Source organism: Ambystoma mexicanum, chromosome 1p, assembly GCF_040938575.1.
Source record: "Ambystoma mexicanum isolate Mex_15411 chromosome 1p, UKY_AmexF1_1, whole genome shotgun sequence".
NCBI lineage: Eukaryota > Metazoa > Chordata > Amphibia > Caudata > Ambystomatidae > Ambystoma > Ambystoma mexicanum.
Genome location: NC_090921.1, coordinates 980,309,019 through 980,325,035, shown reverse-complemented (window position 1 = coordinate 980,325,035; position 16,017 = coordinate 980,309,019). Strand labels below are relative to the sequence as shown.

The following is a 16,017-nucleotide window of genomic DNA, read 5'->3' as shown; positions in this document are numbered from 1 at the left end:
CTCCCACTATTGAGAGCAATGACTGGTGCACCACCATGCAAAATGCTCTAGCCTCTAAAATAACCATGCTCAAAGACAAAATCTCAGCTAAGAGATCACTACTAGAGAGTAAAAGTTCACCTCGCCCACTCGTGAACACTGATCAGGATGACGAGGCTTCACAAATCAAATTCTCACAGGTTAGCCAGCACCAGGTACTAGATACCATAGCTAAGCTAAAACCCTCCAACTGCAAAGGAGGCGGATTCCCTGCCCACCTAATCAAACTCTGCACACTCTAACGCCTATCATCACCGACTTTGTCAATGCATCATTCCGCACCAATACCGTCCCAGCCAACATCAAAGAAGCATGGGTCACCCCGCTTCTCTCAAAAAACTATCACTGGACCCCATTGTACCCACTAATTACTGGCCCATAACGACAGTTCTGTTCTTATTAAATCAAATAAGATCAAATTGCATATGCCCAAATACAAAACCACTTTGAACAAAACCAACTCCTAGGTGCCAGACAATCCGGCTTCAGGCCTAGTCATAGTACGGAAACAGCAATACTGGACCTACAAATCCAAAGGCACTCAATAAGAGATTCTGGGAACATGTGCATCCTACTATTATGAGACCTTTCAGCTGCTTTTGATTTGGTCGACCACGACAAATTATGTAGCACGCTATCCAACAACTTTAAATTCTCCCAGGAAGCCACCGATTGGGTCGAATCTTTCCTCTCTGAACAGACCACAAGGGTTGCCATAGGCAAGTAAGCTGCAAACCCCATCCTGGTCCCCATAGGCATACCACAAGGGTCATGTCTCTCCCCCACCCCATACAATGCCTATACAAAGCTGCTATTTACAGCTCTGGACGCGGTGGGTGTCATCTACACTGCGGATGACACGCAGATACTTATCCCCATCACTGGTAACCATGAACAAGACACGATAAATGTAAACAAAATGTATGCCATAATCCAAAATTGGATGGCCAACAACAGTCTTTGTCTTAATGACGAAAAGACAGAAATTCTTATAGTGGGTAAAAATAAAATCTTTACCTTCTGATATGCCTCCATCACCATCGACGGCACACCCATCCCTATCCTTAATCAAGTCAAAATGCTGGGCGTCTGTCTAGACACCAACCTGATAATGAATAAACATGTTAATGCTCTAGCATCTGCCATGTCTTATACATCCAAACTTATTGCGCTCAGCCGACAATATCTGACACCACAAAACTGCAATACACTGGAACGAGCGCTTGTTCTGTCCAAGTTGGATTACTGTAACGTACTGTTGTTAGGATCCTCTAACACCAACTTGGCCAAACTCCAACTCCTGCAAAACAAGGCGCTAAGAGCTGCGCTAGGCATAAATAAATATGACCACATCTCCAAGATCAGGAGGGAAGCCCACTGGCTACCCATCAAAGCTAGAATCATCTTTAAAACACTCAGCATCACCCATAAATGAATTAGCAAGACAGCTCTTACCTACCTCAAAAAAGCTATTAGTCCCAATAAATTTATGAGAACCCCGAGATCCAATAATAGATCCCAACTCTTCATTCCCACGCTTCAAATTCACAAGAGCGGGAGGGACCAGTTTTCCACTAGTGGCGCCTACAATCTGGAACTCCCCCCCCCCACACCACCAGTAATGAGCCTCCCCACCAGAAGTTCAAAAAAGCATTGAAAATGTGTCTCTTCAATAAATACTAACCTAGAACCATACAATTGGCCTCATTACGAGTTTGCGGGTCTGAGAAGTACGGTACTGGTAAGCTTGCCGGTACCGTAGTTCCTGGACCAGCAAACTACGAGTTGTGCTCACGGGTGCCTTTCTGCCCACCAGGTCGGACCTGGCGGGCAGAGCGCCACCCGCAAGCACAGCATGTCGGATGCACCTGCACCGGCATCAACGGCGCCGGTGCATCCGACCTCCCCATTCCCATTGAGCCTTATAGGGCGTAATGGATTCCGGCCCCTGGCAATGGGGACATACAGGGTCCGCCAAGGTCGGAATGGCCCTGTATGTCCCCATTGCCATGGGCCGGAAAAAATGCAGACTTAAAGTATACTGTAACCTACGCCGTGATACCCCTGGGTTTGGGCGTATAATAAATATAATGAATAAATAAGAGTCACACTAATATTTCTGTTTTACTTTTGCACCACTCCTACATTGGAAGAAGCAGAGCGTGTGGAGGCCCCAGGCTCAGAAAGTACCTGGAGGCAGGGCAAGTACCAGTCTCAGCGTGGTGTAAGGAGTTATGGAACCACCTGGATGAGCCCAGGCCAGACCATAACACATTACGATGGAAACAAGGGCCAGGCGTAATTGCGAAAGGGCTGGGAAAGTTGGGGACAATTCCTAAAAGGACTGTGAGGAGGCAGGTGAATATGAAAATGACAGAGTCGAAAATTGAATACTCTGGTTCGAGAACATGGTCAGATTGACAATGAACAAGACACAAAGGGAGTGTTACTGGGGCCACAGACACAAACAAGAGTGTAGTTGACCTACGATGGGGGCATGTGACGTTTTCATTTCCATTTTTCAGTGTTACCAGGCAAGCACTCTACAGAGCATAGTTGCTGAAATCAGACTCACTGAAAAGCAAATTAGTTCAGATGAAAATGTGCTATGGCGAGTTTGCCAATTATACATTGGAAGAGTTTTCTGTCATGAAGTGAATCCAAAAACACCCACTATTGTCTTTTGACCTTGTGTGGTGATGAAAGACAGTGCATTCCTTAGGAATTGCAAATGGGCACTACTCCTTTTTACCATTATAGGGAGCCTGGTTTACCAAAGTGAGGCCATTTAAAAAAGAAAATCCTAGGTTCCTAGGTTCCCGAGATGTGTTCCTGTGGTCTGACCGGCAGCCCTACTTCAATAGTTCAGATTAGTGTTCCAACAAAGTTTCACCAGCAGATGAGTGACTCCGCCGTGGAGCAGGTTTCTCAAACACAATTGGTGATAAGAGCTGCTGTTGGGGTTCAGTCTGGTCATATTGGGGGGGAGCAATCTCTTCCTGTGTTAGATTTTCACAGTTCATATAAAGACATTCAAGGAAGAGAATGAATTGATTCTTCTAGGATTGGTGGTAGAGAAGATTGATCCAGCACTTTGTTGTATTTTGGTTCAAGAAAACAGTAGTTTGGAGATGTTTAGGGTAGAATGTTAGGTTGTACATTTTCTCACTAGTTAGTGGAAAGGAATGAGGTTCTGCAAGGGGTAAAGAATCTGAAGAGTTTGTTCTAGAAACATTAGTTAAACCAGACTACTGGCACAGTAGGAAAGCTCCTCTTTTAGGCAGGGAGTTAGGCACTGTAGAAGGCCCTTAAAGCAGGTAGTGTTCTACTACCTAAAGAAAAGAACATTTCTTTATAATAAAAGAAAATACAAAAGAAGAGGACAGACTTTCATCAAACACAAATAGACAAGACTCACTAAAGCTATCTAGAAGGCTGTGCTCAGAGATGTCTTTAGTCCATGCATCTCCATGCTATCAGGGGGAGATCATCAGGTAAATTGGGTTCAGAGCGACAGTAAGGAAGATTGACTCCAGGAAAACCAACAGAATGAATCCTGCTTTTTCCCCCTGTGTCTTTCAGCTCCAGAAGCGGTGATCTGAGCAGACTGTGTTTGTTATTTTATCCTGCTCATCTTTTACTCGGGAACTAGTCGTATATGGCAGGCACTACCTAATCTACTGAGGTGCAGGGATTCAGAGGATGTATGGGGCAAAAGGACAGATAAATGCAACAAACACGAGTAAAAGCTTGTTTGTTATACAGAGGTCCTCACAGTGCCATGGCCACTGTCATCACCATAACAGTGTCTCACCTGCGGCCTACTTGTGCTGATTGTTTGGGTTCTATGCATACAGCCTTCTGGGGCTGTGCCAGTTACGGAAGGACATCTGATGCCAATACCACGAGAGTTTGGCAGCTCTACTTGGGGGCACTACTTGTCAGACTCAAGTGTGCACCCGGATCTGCAAGGCGTTTTACCATGCCCAGTACGAATTCAAGGTGGTTGGTATGAATTTGGGAGGATGTCTCCAGAAGCAAAAGCAGCTCACACTGTCAGGAGAGGGATAAGTTGAGAATGATCAGAGCGGTCTGCAACAACTTGCCACATTTTGATTAAGTCTGAGGACTGACTAATGTAGCCATGCAATCATGCAATAAAGACAGAGAAAGGTCACAGCTGACAAAAGGAAGGGGGAAAATCTATGGAATTTCTGATGCTTACCATAGCCTCGCGCTGCTTTTTGCTGTTCTCGTTTCTTTCGGTATCGTAGTTGGAGATTGTCAGCTGGCTGTCTATTACCTCCTGCGATCTCATGGACAGGATCTCCAGCACCTTGAAAGAAATAGAAGATTACCTTAGAATATCAACACTGCCGGTATTAAATATCTAAATCAATCAGATTACTCCTTCCTTGCTGCCTCTAGCACCAACCCTGATTGAAAATCCCACTCTCCACCAACTTGCCTCACCAAAGCAAGTCCACAAGCCTCAACATACTCTCCCACAATAAGCTAGGGGCGTTTTGGGAACATATGCGTGATTTATTGTTGAGATACAAAATATTGTGATGTATTTTAATTTGTTTATAGATTATCTGAGTTAATCATCAGCAGATTATTATTGCGTTATTGTGCTATGTTATTTAAGAAGCTTTTTATTAGAGTGTGTAAGGTTTAAATAAAAACCATTTTGCAATACTATGATAATGATAAAACTAAGCTAAGAGTCCCTCACTCATGCCATTTACTGAGCCTCAGTCTCTCAGTTCTGCCTCAATTTCCTGCACCTTGGGTCACCCACATTCAATTAGATCAATTGTCTCTATAGTTTATTTAACATTTTCATTTACAATTTAACGTCAAAAACATGTTTCTCTAGTTTCATAATCCATGTTACAAACAAAAGGAGATTGGTCTTAATTGCCATACTTTTTTGATCTAAATTGCACATTCAGCTGATGTTATATTTTTCAAGTATTTTTCCAGGTACAGTACAAAAGCCGATACGCTCGTATAACATACGTCGTAAGCTCGATAAGTATGTCGTTACTCAGGGAACCTTTCTTATGTGTAGTGGTGTCACATGATTGTGCGCAACAATATGACGTAACTCAGCCACACTGTAATAAATGGGGTTTGTTTGTATTAATGTTTGCAAGGTTTTACATAAGGAAAAAAGAAAAAAGGCACCTGTAAACATTCACCAACCTCCAACGGCCGAAACCCCCCACTCCAGTTCCCATGCCTGATCGTGTTCAACATTGGTTCGCATGGGTTTTAACCCCCTGTGGAACATGCAGTTCTCTACATTATGTCCAGGAGCTTCATGTTTTGGGGGCACCATTGTTGCATATAATCACTTTGAAGGTAATCGATGACCATTCCACATTCTTGACGGAATTTGTCCCTTATCCCCTGTAGCCCATAGGTCACCCATTCCATTGCAATTATCTCCCACATTTTATGTAACCATTCAATATTCGTTGGGGCTCTTTCTTCTTCCATTTCCTCGCAAGTACGAACCAGGCCGCTATCACCAAGTTCATAAAAGCTTTGCACTGTGCTTTCATTGGGCGTTGACGTTCCGGGTCTGACAGGTCACATAATCATTCCCTCGGGGAGTAGGATGGGGTCAGCTAATCATTTGCTTTATCTGGCCACTCACCTCCCCCCCCAGAATGGTTTCAGCACAGGACAGTCCCACCACACGTGTCTCCAATCACCTTTCCCTGAGCAGCTCGTCCAGCATTCTTATCTATTCCCGGAAACATTGCATGCAGTCTTTCGGGGGTGTAGTGCTATTGCACCATGACCTTATACCAGGCCTTTCTGAGTTGTATAGATCTAGTGAGCTTGGGTATATTGTCCCAAAGGTTTTCCCAGAAAGTCCTCAGTGCTCTTCCCCCAGAGACTTGTCCCATCGTTGCATGTAAGGCCAGGTATGGTCCGCCTCCTCCCCTAGTAGGATAGAGTACAATTGAGATACTAGTTGCTTCTCCCCTGTGTGTGTTGTGATGAATTTCTCAAATCGTGTGAGATCCCTATGTGCTTCCTTTTTAACTTCTGGTTGTTTCAACCTGTGCCTCAGCTGATTGTATTCCATCCTGTCTCATTCCGTCAGGGCAAGTTGCTTTTTGCATTACTCAAAAGCTATGACATCCCCTTCTAACATCATGTCGCCCACTTTCTCGGATCCTACCGCCCGCCATCTCTTAAAGGAACCCCTAGGCCATCCCTGTGGAAAATTGCAGGTTCACGAACATAGGGGTAAATGGGGAGGGGCAGGTGGTCAGGTGCCCTTGCCTAAGGAGACGATCCCATATATTGCATGTCACCGACAATACACAACTGAGTCCCACATTCCAGGGCCTATGCTGCTTTTCTAGCCATAGGAGTCCCTCTAGGGAGGTGGTGGCCACTGCCCGGTCCTTCCTCACCCATATAAAAGCAGTCAAAACTTGGCTTTTTGATCAATACGACTAAATTCTGTTTCTGCAATTACTGTATTACTGTTTTTACTGTCACTGATTCACTTACTGTCTGTAACAAACGCTGTGATGCCCCTGGGTTTGGGTGATACATAAATGCCATAAATAAATAAATAAAATGGCTTCATCACCTCACTCGTGAGCCATTCACGCATCACCCGCAGCTAGGCTGCTTCATAATATTTGGAGATATTCGGGAGGCCCAGACCCCCTTTCTGTCTAGGGGCCATCAGAAATGCTAAAGCCAGCTTCGGCCACTTGTTCTGCCAGATGTATTGCGATATGACTTTGCTGAGTGCCTTAAAAAAATGAGCGCGGGACCTCTATGGGAAGTGTCTGAAAGTGATATACAAGTCGAGGTAGGGTGATCATTTTATTTGTGGCTATCCTCCCTAGCCACGATATGTGCATGGGGGTGGATTTATGGATCTCTCATTTTATTTTAGTGAGTAGTGCCAGATAATTTGCCCCAAAAAGATCTGAGATAGTGGGCGTCAGGTTTACCCCCAGATAGGTTACCTTATTCTGTGCCATTCTAAAAGTTAAAGTTGATATCGAGGAGAGATCGTACGTCTGAAAATCTGGGGACCCCAACCTTAATAGTTATGACTTGGATTGGTTTACTTTCAGCCCGGACACCTTATCCATGGTGAAGAGTTCACGTACCAGAGCGGGAATTGAGGTGCTCGGCTCTGTCAAGGTCATCAGTATATCGTCGGCAAAGGCCGCCAATTTATACTCCTCGTCACCAAACCTGATACCCTGTATTAACTAGTGATTCCGGATGGATATTAAAAGGGGTTCTAGATACATTGCATATAAAAGAGGCAGTAAGGGCATCCCTGTCTCGTTCCCCCAGGTGATTCACACTGTATTTGATGATTGGGAGTTAATTGGGAGTCAAATAGATGGGGCTCTATAGTTTACTTTCACCATATTCAAGAGCCTCTGACCCAGCCCCATGCGTTCCATTGCCTCTAACAGGAAAGACCATTCAGCCCGATCGAAGGCTTTCTCAGCATCGAGAGCTATCAATACCGCCGGGATACGACAGATAGCAACCTTCCCTATTAAATGTGCCACTTTCCTGGTATTGTCCCTGGTTTGTCGCCCTTTTATAAAGCCCGACTGATCCGTTCCAATCAATGCGGGAAGGGTGGGGGGTCAGTCTGCCCGCCAGAACGCCTGTGTAGATCTTAGCATCTAGGTTTAGAAGAGCAATAGGCCGATTGGATCCGTACATCGCTATGTCTTTTTTGGGCTTGCCAAATAGTACCAATTTCGCCTCCGCCATCGATGGGGTAACCACCCCCTTTTGTCGGAAGGAATTAAAGCGGCGTGCCAGCCTAGGGCTCAATTTGCTGTGAAATAATTGATAGTAGGGCGCCGGGAACCTGTTAGGTCCCGGAGTTTTATTACATGGTAGGTTTTTTATTACTGCCTCCACCTCCTTGCAGGTGATGTCTTCTTCCAGGCGGTCCCTGTCAGAGGGTGCAGTTGTGTTCAGTGAAAGATGGCTAAAGAATTCTGTTACTGGCGAATAGTCTGGGTTGTCTGATGTGTATAAGGTCTCGTAAAATTCCACGAAGGAACTCATTATCCTTGCCGATTCCGTAACTAGAGATCTATCTGACTGTTGTATTCCTGCTATAGTACGTTTAGCTTCGGCCTTCCTCACTTGCCTAGCCAGGAGCCTGCTGGCCTTGTTAGCATTAACACAGTAGAATTTTCTAGTGTGTAATAAGGATTTTTCCACTCTACGCATACGCATCAGCTCTAACTGGCTCCCGACTTCTTTTACCCTCTTGTATGTGGTCTTACATTTTTTCTTAGTCAGCTCTTGAATTGCCTTGCTCAACTGACCTTCCAGCTCTAGTTCTACGGTCAATCTCTGTTTCTGTTTTTGGGCCTGGAGCGTTGTAATCTCTCCTCTAAGGATCACTTTGAATGCTTCCCATACACTTTCCTGTAATGCTTCTTGATTGTCATTGTAAACAAAGTATTCTTCGATTTTGTCCCCAATAGATCTCCTATTGCTGCAATTGATGTTAGCTCCTTAGGGAATGTCCAAGCCCACAAATTCCTACGTGGTCCCCATCTTTTAAAGTGACCGTAATTAGAGCATGATCGGAAATTGCACTAGCTCCTACATTTACCTCCGCTACCTACCCCAGAATAGTTGACGACACCCAAATATAATCGATTCTCGAAAGGGTTTGATATACATGAGAAAATCATGTGTAACCTCTCTCCTGCCCCCTTACAGACTGTCATGCATCTCGAAGGCCTAGATTCCCAAATGTCTCTGTAAGGAAGTCTGATGGGGGTCATCCCCCTTGGCTACCTCTCCCACTCCTATCAAGGTTTGAGTCCTATGCCAGGTTGACCTCTTCTCAGAGAATAATCCCTCCAATCACAAACCCTCCAGGTTTAGCAGTGGAACCTCTCTTGGCCAATATTAGGGGCATATATTGTTCCCACGGTCAGCTTCTTATGGCCAATCTGCGCCTCGACAAATATGAACCTCCCCCGGCGATCAGCCAAGATCTGCATAACCTTTGCATGTAGCAAGTCTTTAAGGTCTATCAGCAACCCAGTTGTTTTCCCCCGAGCATTCGCCTGGTATAAATGTGTAAAGTATAGGAAACGGCGGATTAGCTTATCAGACTTTTTTATGTGAGTTTCCTGGAGAAGGATTATGTCCGCCTGACTGAGTCTCACCTGCCCTTCCACTTTTTTGCATTTCACAGGGGAGTTTACCCCCCCCCCCCGACATTATGGGACAGTATGGTAATCGACATTACTCTTCTATGAGGGTTCTTTCTGTGATGAGTAACCTAGGTAAGGCGTCCCATAAAACAGCCATCTTCAAACAGGCGTGAGCATCCCCCGTCCCCTTCCATTGTCGCCACGCCCAACCAAAACCCCTGTCCCTTCCCTCCTCCCAACTGTGTGCCCCATAAATTCCCCCCCAAAACATTTCCCATTCCCCCGTCCCCACCCCGGTCTGGCCCAAGGTTCCCACAAACCGCCCCAGATACTATCCTGGGGCATTGAACTGAATGTGACCCCAGCACGCTACTCCCCCCTAGTAGATTCCATATGGACCTTCAACTTCCCTTCCTCCCGTAAGGCCCATTCCGGCCCCCAACCTCCAGACAAATGATATTTTTGGTGGTGTCTTCATGATGACACATTCTAGTGAATCTAATGTTAACATAACAAACACAGGAGCCCTTAAGTATCAGTTCTTGTCCAGACATCCTGAATCACCAGTTTTGCTCGGGGGATCTTTTAATTTCAGATCTCTGCTACCATGTCGACCCTGACTTTTCGACCACTCCCAGGGTCTGGGACCTTTTGTAGTTGTACGTTGGAGGATTGCACCATTGTAGAGGAGCAGCTGCATGCCTCTGCAGGAAACGCCGCCCCCATACCTCCCATATGTTGGAAGCCTGATATTGTGCCGTGTTTGATACCCGCAATTGTGCAAATATCAAAGCGTACATTCCAAAGAAGATACCCATAGAGACAACCCTATCGAATGTATCCCCAATGAGACAAAAATCTGACGGAGGAACTTCCTGAAGGAATATAAAAAAAGAGCAAAGAATGAAGCCTTTGACGTCATAAGAGAGTATGAACGACGTCTAAGGATACTGGCTAAAGAGGATGTATGGATCCTACAGAAACTAATGACGAAGTAAAGAATCAAGTACATTTTTAAATATGAAAAAGAAGATTACACGTGCACAAAGTGTTGCAGGGAATCAACCGTTCTACAATTGTACAGACGCTGAAACGCAAGGTAGACTAAGTCATCATAGAAGCTGGCTATATATATATGTTGCATAGAATGCAGGGGAAGTCGCTTTTATATATAAGCTGGACATCGGTATTATGAATTTAGTACGCCAGGACCCATGAAGGGGACAGGGAAAATTGTGTTGCAGCAAGAATAAGCTGAAGCGTGGAGCTGCATGGCGAGTTTGTCTGGCCTGGAGTGAAGATTGAAGCAGCCAAGGTCAGCTATCTATTCTGGAAAGGGGTGAACATGGGAAGGATGAATCATGACTTGTTAAGGTGCAAAGAAAGAACATCAAGAGTGCCAAGTTTTATTCATTTAGAGCATTTAAAACCTGCAAAATGCACCAAATCGTGGTCTCCTGTCACGTGAGCTAAGGATGAAAATAGAGTTCCGTCTTGGAGTCCTGGAACACGGTAGTGTGAGCTCGCACTCCCATGTAGTCTGAAGACAAGGATACTTTTGCAAGGCCAAGTTCAAAGACAATCTTCATGGCAGAAGACTTGAGTGATGACAGATGCTGGGCCAATCGGGTGCAGAGGTAGTATCATGCCCCATCTCCCTGCACCTGGGTCTGGGCTTACATGCTGCTAAGTGTAGCGAATGTTCCAGACATGCACAAGCGTGCCAACAATTGTAGTGGTCCATATAACAAAGGACTTTATAGAAAACCAATAAGAGACCATGTATCTAATGTTTCTGAAGATGACATGAGGTAGGCACCTGTTGTCCACCTGACAGTGGGCAAGCAATTACAATCCTAGTTCCTATAGATGGTATACTTAGATGTTCCCCATAAGCCTATCCTGACCCTTAGTAGGTTTGTCATTATTTGCCACTTAGTAGGATGCCATCTATGACGTATTTTGCCATACATAAACACTTGTTTTGTGAAAAGATTGCTGAGAGAAACCGAGCATACGTCCGTTGATGTTCGTTGTAACTCCCTGTTTTAGATCATTGTTAATAAAACAGTACTTTTCCATCTTCCTGAGTTGGTTTGGTTATTTGCACTCAGAGTTATTCTGTGAACACATACATTGCATGCACATTCCTAAAGGTTTCTAAGCTCACATGGTCGCAGTGTGGATGGTTCAAAAAGATCCAAACCAGTTCAGCTCCAGATTTCCGGACGTCGGGCATCCTCCGCCATTAGCAGGAAGATCGCAGAGTTTCCTGTGGAGAGCGGCCGATAGAAATAAACTTTCAAGAAGAACCGAGACAGTGGGCAGATCCCCCTTTGACAAAATCCCTGCTCGGTTTCACAGGTGCTCTACGGAAGGAAGGCAAAGTGGTCGGATTGGAGGAGGAGTCGATACTACAGGCCTCGAGTCGATTAACAAATGGTGGGTAGACTAAGGCGAATGGCAAATAAGGGGACGGGATTGTGTTACATTTTTGAGTAACAGGAAATAATTGTAGAGATAAGAGACCGCATAGAGGTTCCTAATTCAAGAGAATTAGAAGGAGACACTAACGGGGGTAGAGTGACATATAAAACGCGTAGTCAGGACTACGTAAGATGATGTCTCAAACCCTGTATAGGGTAAAAAGTAAAGGGGAGGGAAAAAGTGTTTCTAATGTGTCAATGTTTGACTAGTCTGAATGTTGTTTGTTGAGTAAACTATCGAGAAGCAATAGAGATTGTTAAGAATTGTGAAATTAATAGTGAGTAAAGATAAAGTGTAGTAAAACAATTGCCACCAATCAAGAGAATAGATACACCATTGAAACAAGAGCATTAAGCTACCATTGATGTGCTTGCTCATATTTGTTGTTTTAAAAACATTGATAAGTGGTGATTTAAGCCAAGGTATAAGGTTCATTTAAAAGTCTGGTAAGTAACATCAGTCGATTGAGACTTGTCATTACGGAGGATACTCCTCTCATGCACCTATGCAAGACAATGCCAAAACATATGCCCATGCTCAAACAGTATAGTGCTGAATGGGTAAAGGGCACAGCAGATAAATTGTTCATGCCGTGGCCACAAGAGGGATCATTGTCAAAAGGGTTATTGCAACACATGACCACATACTTGCACACTGCGTATGCAGAGAAGAAATTAGGGCAAAGATTCACGATTTTAGAGCTCTGGAAGATGTATTAAGAGGAAAGAGAAGACCTGCCACCTGAGGAGTGGGTGCTTAATCAGCATAAGGAGGAAGGTGTTGAGCCCTCAGCTCCCCTTACTTTGCCAGAGTCAAAAAGTGTTGTTACAGAAGAGATAGCACTGTATCCTTTAAAGGAACTGAGAGCAGCGACGGGGTACAGCAATCCGATATATCAACCCCCACCACTTACAGTAGTGACGACAGTCCAGAGGAGAATAAGAGAAAGGAAGAGATATACAAGATCATACAAGACAAGGAAACAAAAGTGGGTGGTCAAATGTATCGACAGAAATAGACAGGGAGATTAAGATATGGAAAGGAGAAAAAGATAAGGTAGCGCTTGTACTGAATGGATGGGAATACAGATATTACTTAAGATAGATGAGAAAAGTATCGAGGAAGTTAGGCAAAGAGAAGATAAGGATGAACAAGAAAGTAAGGATAAGGAACGAGAGAAGAGATTAAAAGAAAATGAGCAGAAAAGGAAAAGCAGGGAGCGACGAGAGCAGATATATGAGGCGGAGCAAGATAAAATAGAAGAACGGGCAGAAGAACAAAGAAAGTACAACAATAGACAGAGAACGATAGAAGAAAGGGACAGAAAGGAAAGAAAGAGAGAGGAAGAGGAAGTACAAGGAGTAAGGGACAAAAGATTACTGAGACAAAGGGAAGACGAGGAAAGAAGAGAAAGAGTAAGGAGAAGAGAAGAATGAAGGCAAGAGGAAGAAAGAATTAGAAGGGATGCGAGAAAACAAAGGGAAGTAGATGATGAAATAGAATGGAAAAACAGACAGCGAGGTCACAATGCCAGCCTCATACGTAAAGAATAAATGAGGCTGAGCACAGAAATACGATGGGACAGACTGGAAGAGATTCTTCGGATAAAAGAAGTGATGCCAGCAGCATCTAGAGTAGCACTGGAAGAAGAAATATTTGATGTGGAAAGCATTGGAGAAAGGATCGATAAGGTCTATCAACAGTTAAGGCGAGGCAGCAAACTGAAGGGAATGCTGACCGATCCCCAGTACCTCGATCGCAAATTGAGGAGGGAAACCTGTGAACTTAGAGCATTGTCGTTGAGCAGACTGAACTTAGACAAAGGTGAGGGGGATGAGAGTCACGCTAGTTGGGGACTAGATATGTCAGACGTGGAAAGAGAGGCTGGTCTTGGTGCAGGAGGAGGAAGCGCGGGCAACCCTGAAAGAAGTCTGAAAATGGATGAGGAAGTGAGATGGTGGGATCTAGAACAACCTAAAGATAGAACACCAGATCCTATAGCATATCCTGAGCATCACAGAGGACGATCACATAGTGAGAGGGGAGAATCCCCACCATATGTAAGTAGGTTAAGGTCATTTCGGACTAGGAGACAGACAAGGACGATTATCCCTGTCATGGATAGACTAATTGTGGGATCCGACTATGGGATGGGATTCACACAGTTCCCCTTATTGGAGAAAGGGGGAGCAAGACTGCAATACATTCCATGGGCACAAATGGACAAGGATAACTTAAAATGCAAGCTCCTTAGTTTGACTTTGGGTGCTGGGAAATGTATATACGAATTAGAAAAAATGACAGGAGGAAATACGCTGGCCATAGGGGACATAAAAGGTCTCCTGGCAGCCATTCATGGAGAGAGGGCTGATGAAATATGGAGGAGAGTGGGATATTCAAGTGTGACTGCACAAAACACAGCACATGATGGAACGCTGTTTAATAATTGTAGAGCAGAGGTTTGGAGGGCTCTCAGGGTACAGTTTGTTTGTTTATTTATTTGTATGGTCCACCCGACCCGGGGTATCTGGGCACCTTGCATAGTGGAAGCTACAGGAATACTTTAGGCTTAGTTACAGTGGTTTACAGAGATATAAAGATATAAATAACAATAGGATACTGATACAGTGATAGATGTCCAATCAGAACAGACACAAGAGGAAAATGTATACATATGTACAAGATAGTGCAGGTTACTTCTTAGTCAGTCTGGGGCTCAATAAAGTCAGGACCGTAGGGATAGTCGATATCCTATCTATTTGAGGCTAAGTCTGACTATGGGCATCACTGTTCACCCGCCATTTTATAATGTTACCCCATAACATGTAGAATGGTTGATCAGCTCTCAGTGAAGGGGGTAGGGCATTCCATGCTTGCGCTGCCATGACAGGGAAACTTGTTCCCCCTGCCTTTTTTTACTTGAATCTGGGCACGACTAGGCATGCTGAGTTAATAGTTCTGGTGGGGCGTGTGGAGGATTGTTTGGTAATTCTCTCAGATAGGTAAGCAGGTGCTGCATGGTTGAGGCATTTGTGCATGATGGATAAGGTTTTAAGAGTGATTTTGTCTTTAGTATACAGCCATTTGATCTGTTTCCTATGATGAGAGATGTGTTCTTGCCTTGGTATACCAAGTGCTGCTCTTAGGGCGTTATTTTGCAGAGTTTGGATTTTCTTTATAAGGTATTTATTGGCACCCAGATATAGAGCATTACAATAATCCACCTTGGATAGGATGCACGCTCTTGCTAGGGCAGTACAGCTTTCTTTTCAGAGGAATGGTCAGCAGGCTCTAATCAACTTACAAGTGTAAGCTGTGGCCGATGCCATGGTGCTGACTTGTTTGTTAAGAGTGGAGGCAGAGTTGAGGTAAAAACTGTCATGATGCCTGCCCCCGGAAGACCAGACCAGGCCCAGCAGCCCCGGAAGCAGGCATCATGCCACTTGGAGCATGCCCAAAAAACCCAGTTAGGGGCTGTTTGGGTACAGTCCTGGCGCCTATGGCGCCAGGCTCATAAAGATAAAGTCAGTCCTGGTGCCATGGGCGCCAGGCTCATTATTGATAACTTACCTGAAGCAGACCATGCTGCATACTCACCTGAGGCAGACCATGCTGCATGAAGACTCAAGCCAAATGAGGCTTAGGAGGGACTATTTTACTGAAGGGACTATTTTGTTACTTGGGTGGGGCTGTGGAAGAATACTTACCTGGATCTTCTTCCAAGGCTATTTAAACCACGCCCGGACAGCCACACGTGCTTCGCATTATTCTGCTTGCTGCAGCGTAACGCTCACCGTGTTTTCAGCAGCTCCAGTCTTCAGCCACGCCCGCTTCAGTCCTGGGACTCCTGAAACAAGAAGACAAAAGGATAAATGTTAGAACAGGAGTTTTAACTTGAATCCTTACCTGAATCCTGATCCATTTCGCCACGGAACTGAAAGACAGAAGTCTTTGAAGCATCGCTTCGCATTCCTACGGCGCCGCGCTGAACTCACCTGCTTGGCGGTACTTCAGCATTCCATCACGCTCTCTCCATCTCGCGGCCGCCCTCCGACACCTAAGGAGACAAAGACAGCAAGGTGAGCAAGGGGACTCGCTAAGGCCAGACCAGTTACCCCCCACAAAACTTACCTGATTTACCACGGGGGTCTCACCTCATCTCGGGTCGGTACAGTCAACTCTGCTTCATCGCCGTACACGTCACGCTGGTGGAAATAACAGCGGCCCAGTTCCGGTCGACGCCCCCGTGGGAACCAGGTGAGCGTAACAGAACGCGAAGGCTACCCACAAA

General features: G+C 45.0%; 1 protein-coding gene across 1 annotated transcript in view; it reads right to left on the bottom strand.

The window, feature by feature from the left end:
- DRC7 (dynein regulatory complex subunit 7) overlaps window positions 1–16,017 on the bottom strand; it is an 862,568-nt gene that overhangs the window by 89,924 nt on the left and 756,627 nt on the right. Inside the window, exon 15 of the mRNA XM_069654252.1 lies at window positions 4,265–4,375. Within this exon, the coding sequence (XP_069510353.1) occupies window positions 4,265–4,375 (111 nt within the window). The remainder of the gene's footprint in view (window positions 1–4,264; window positions 4,376–16,017) is intronic.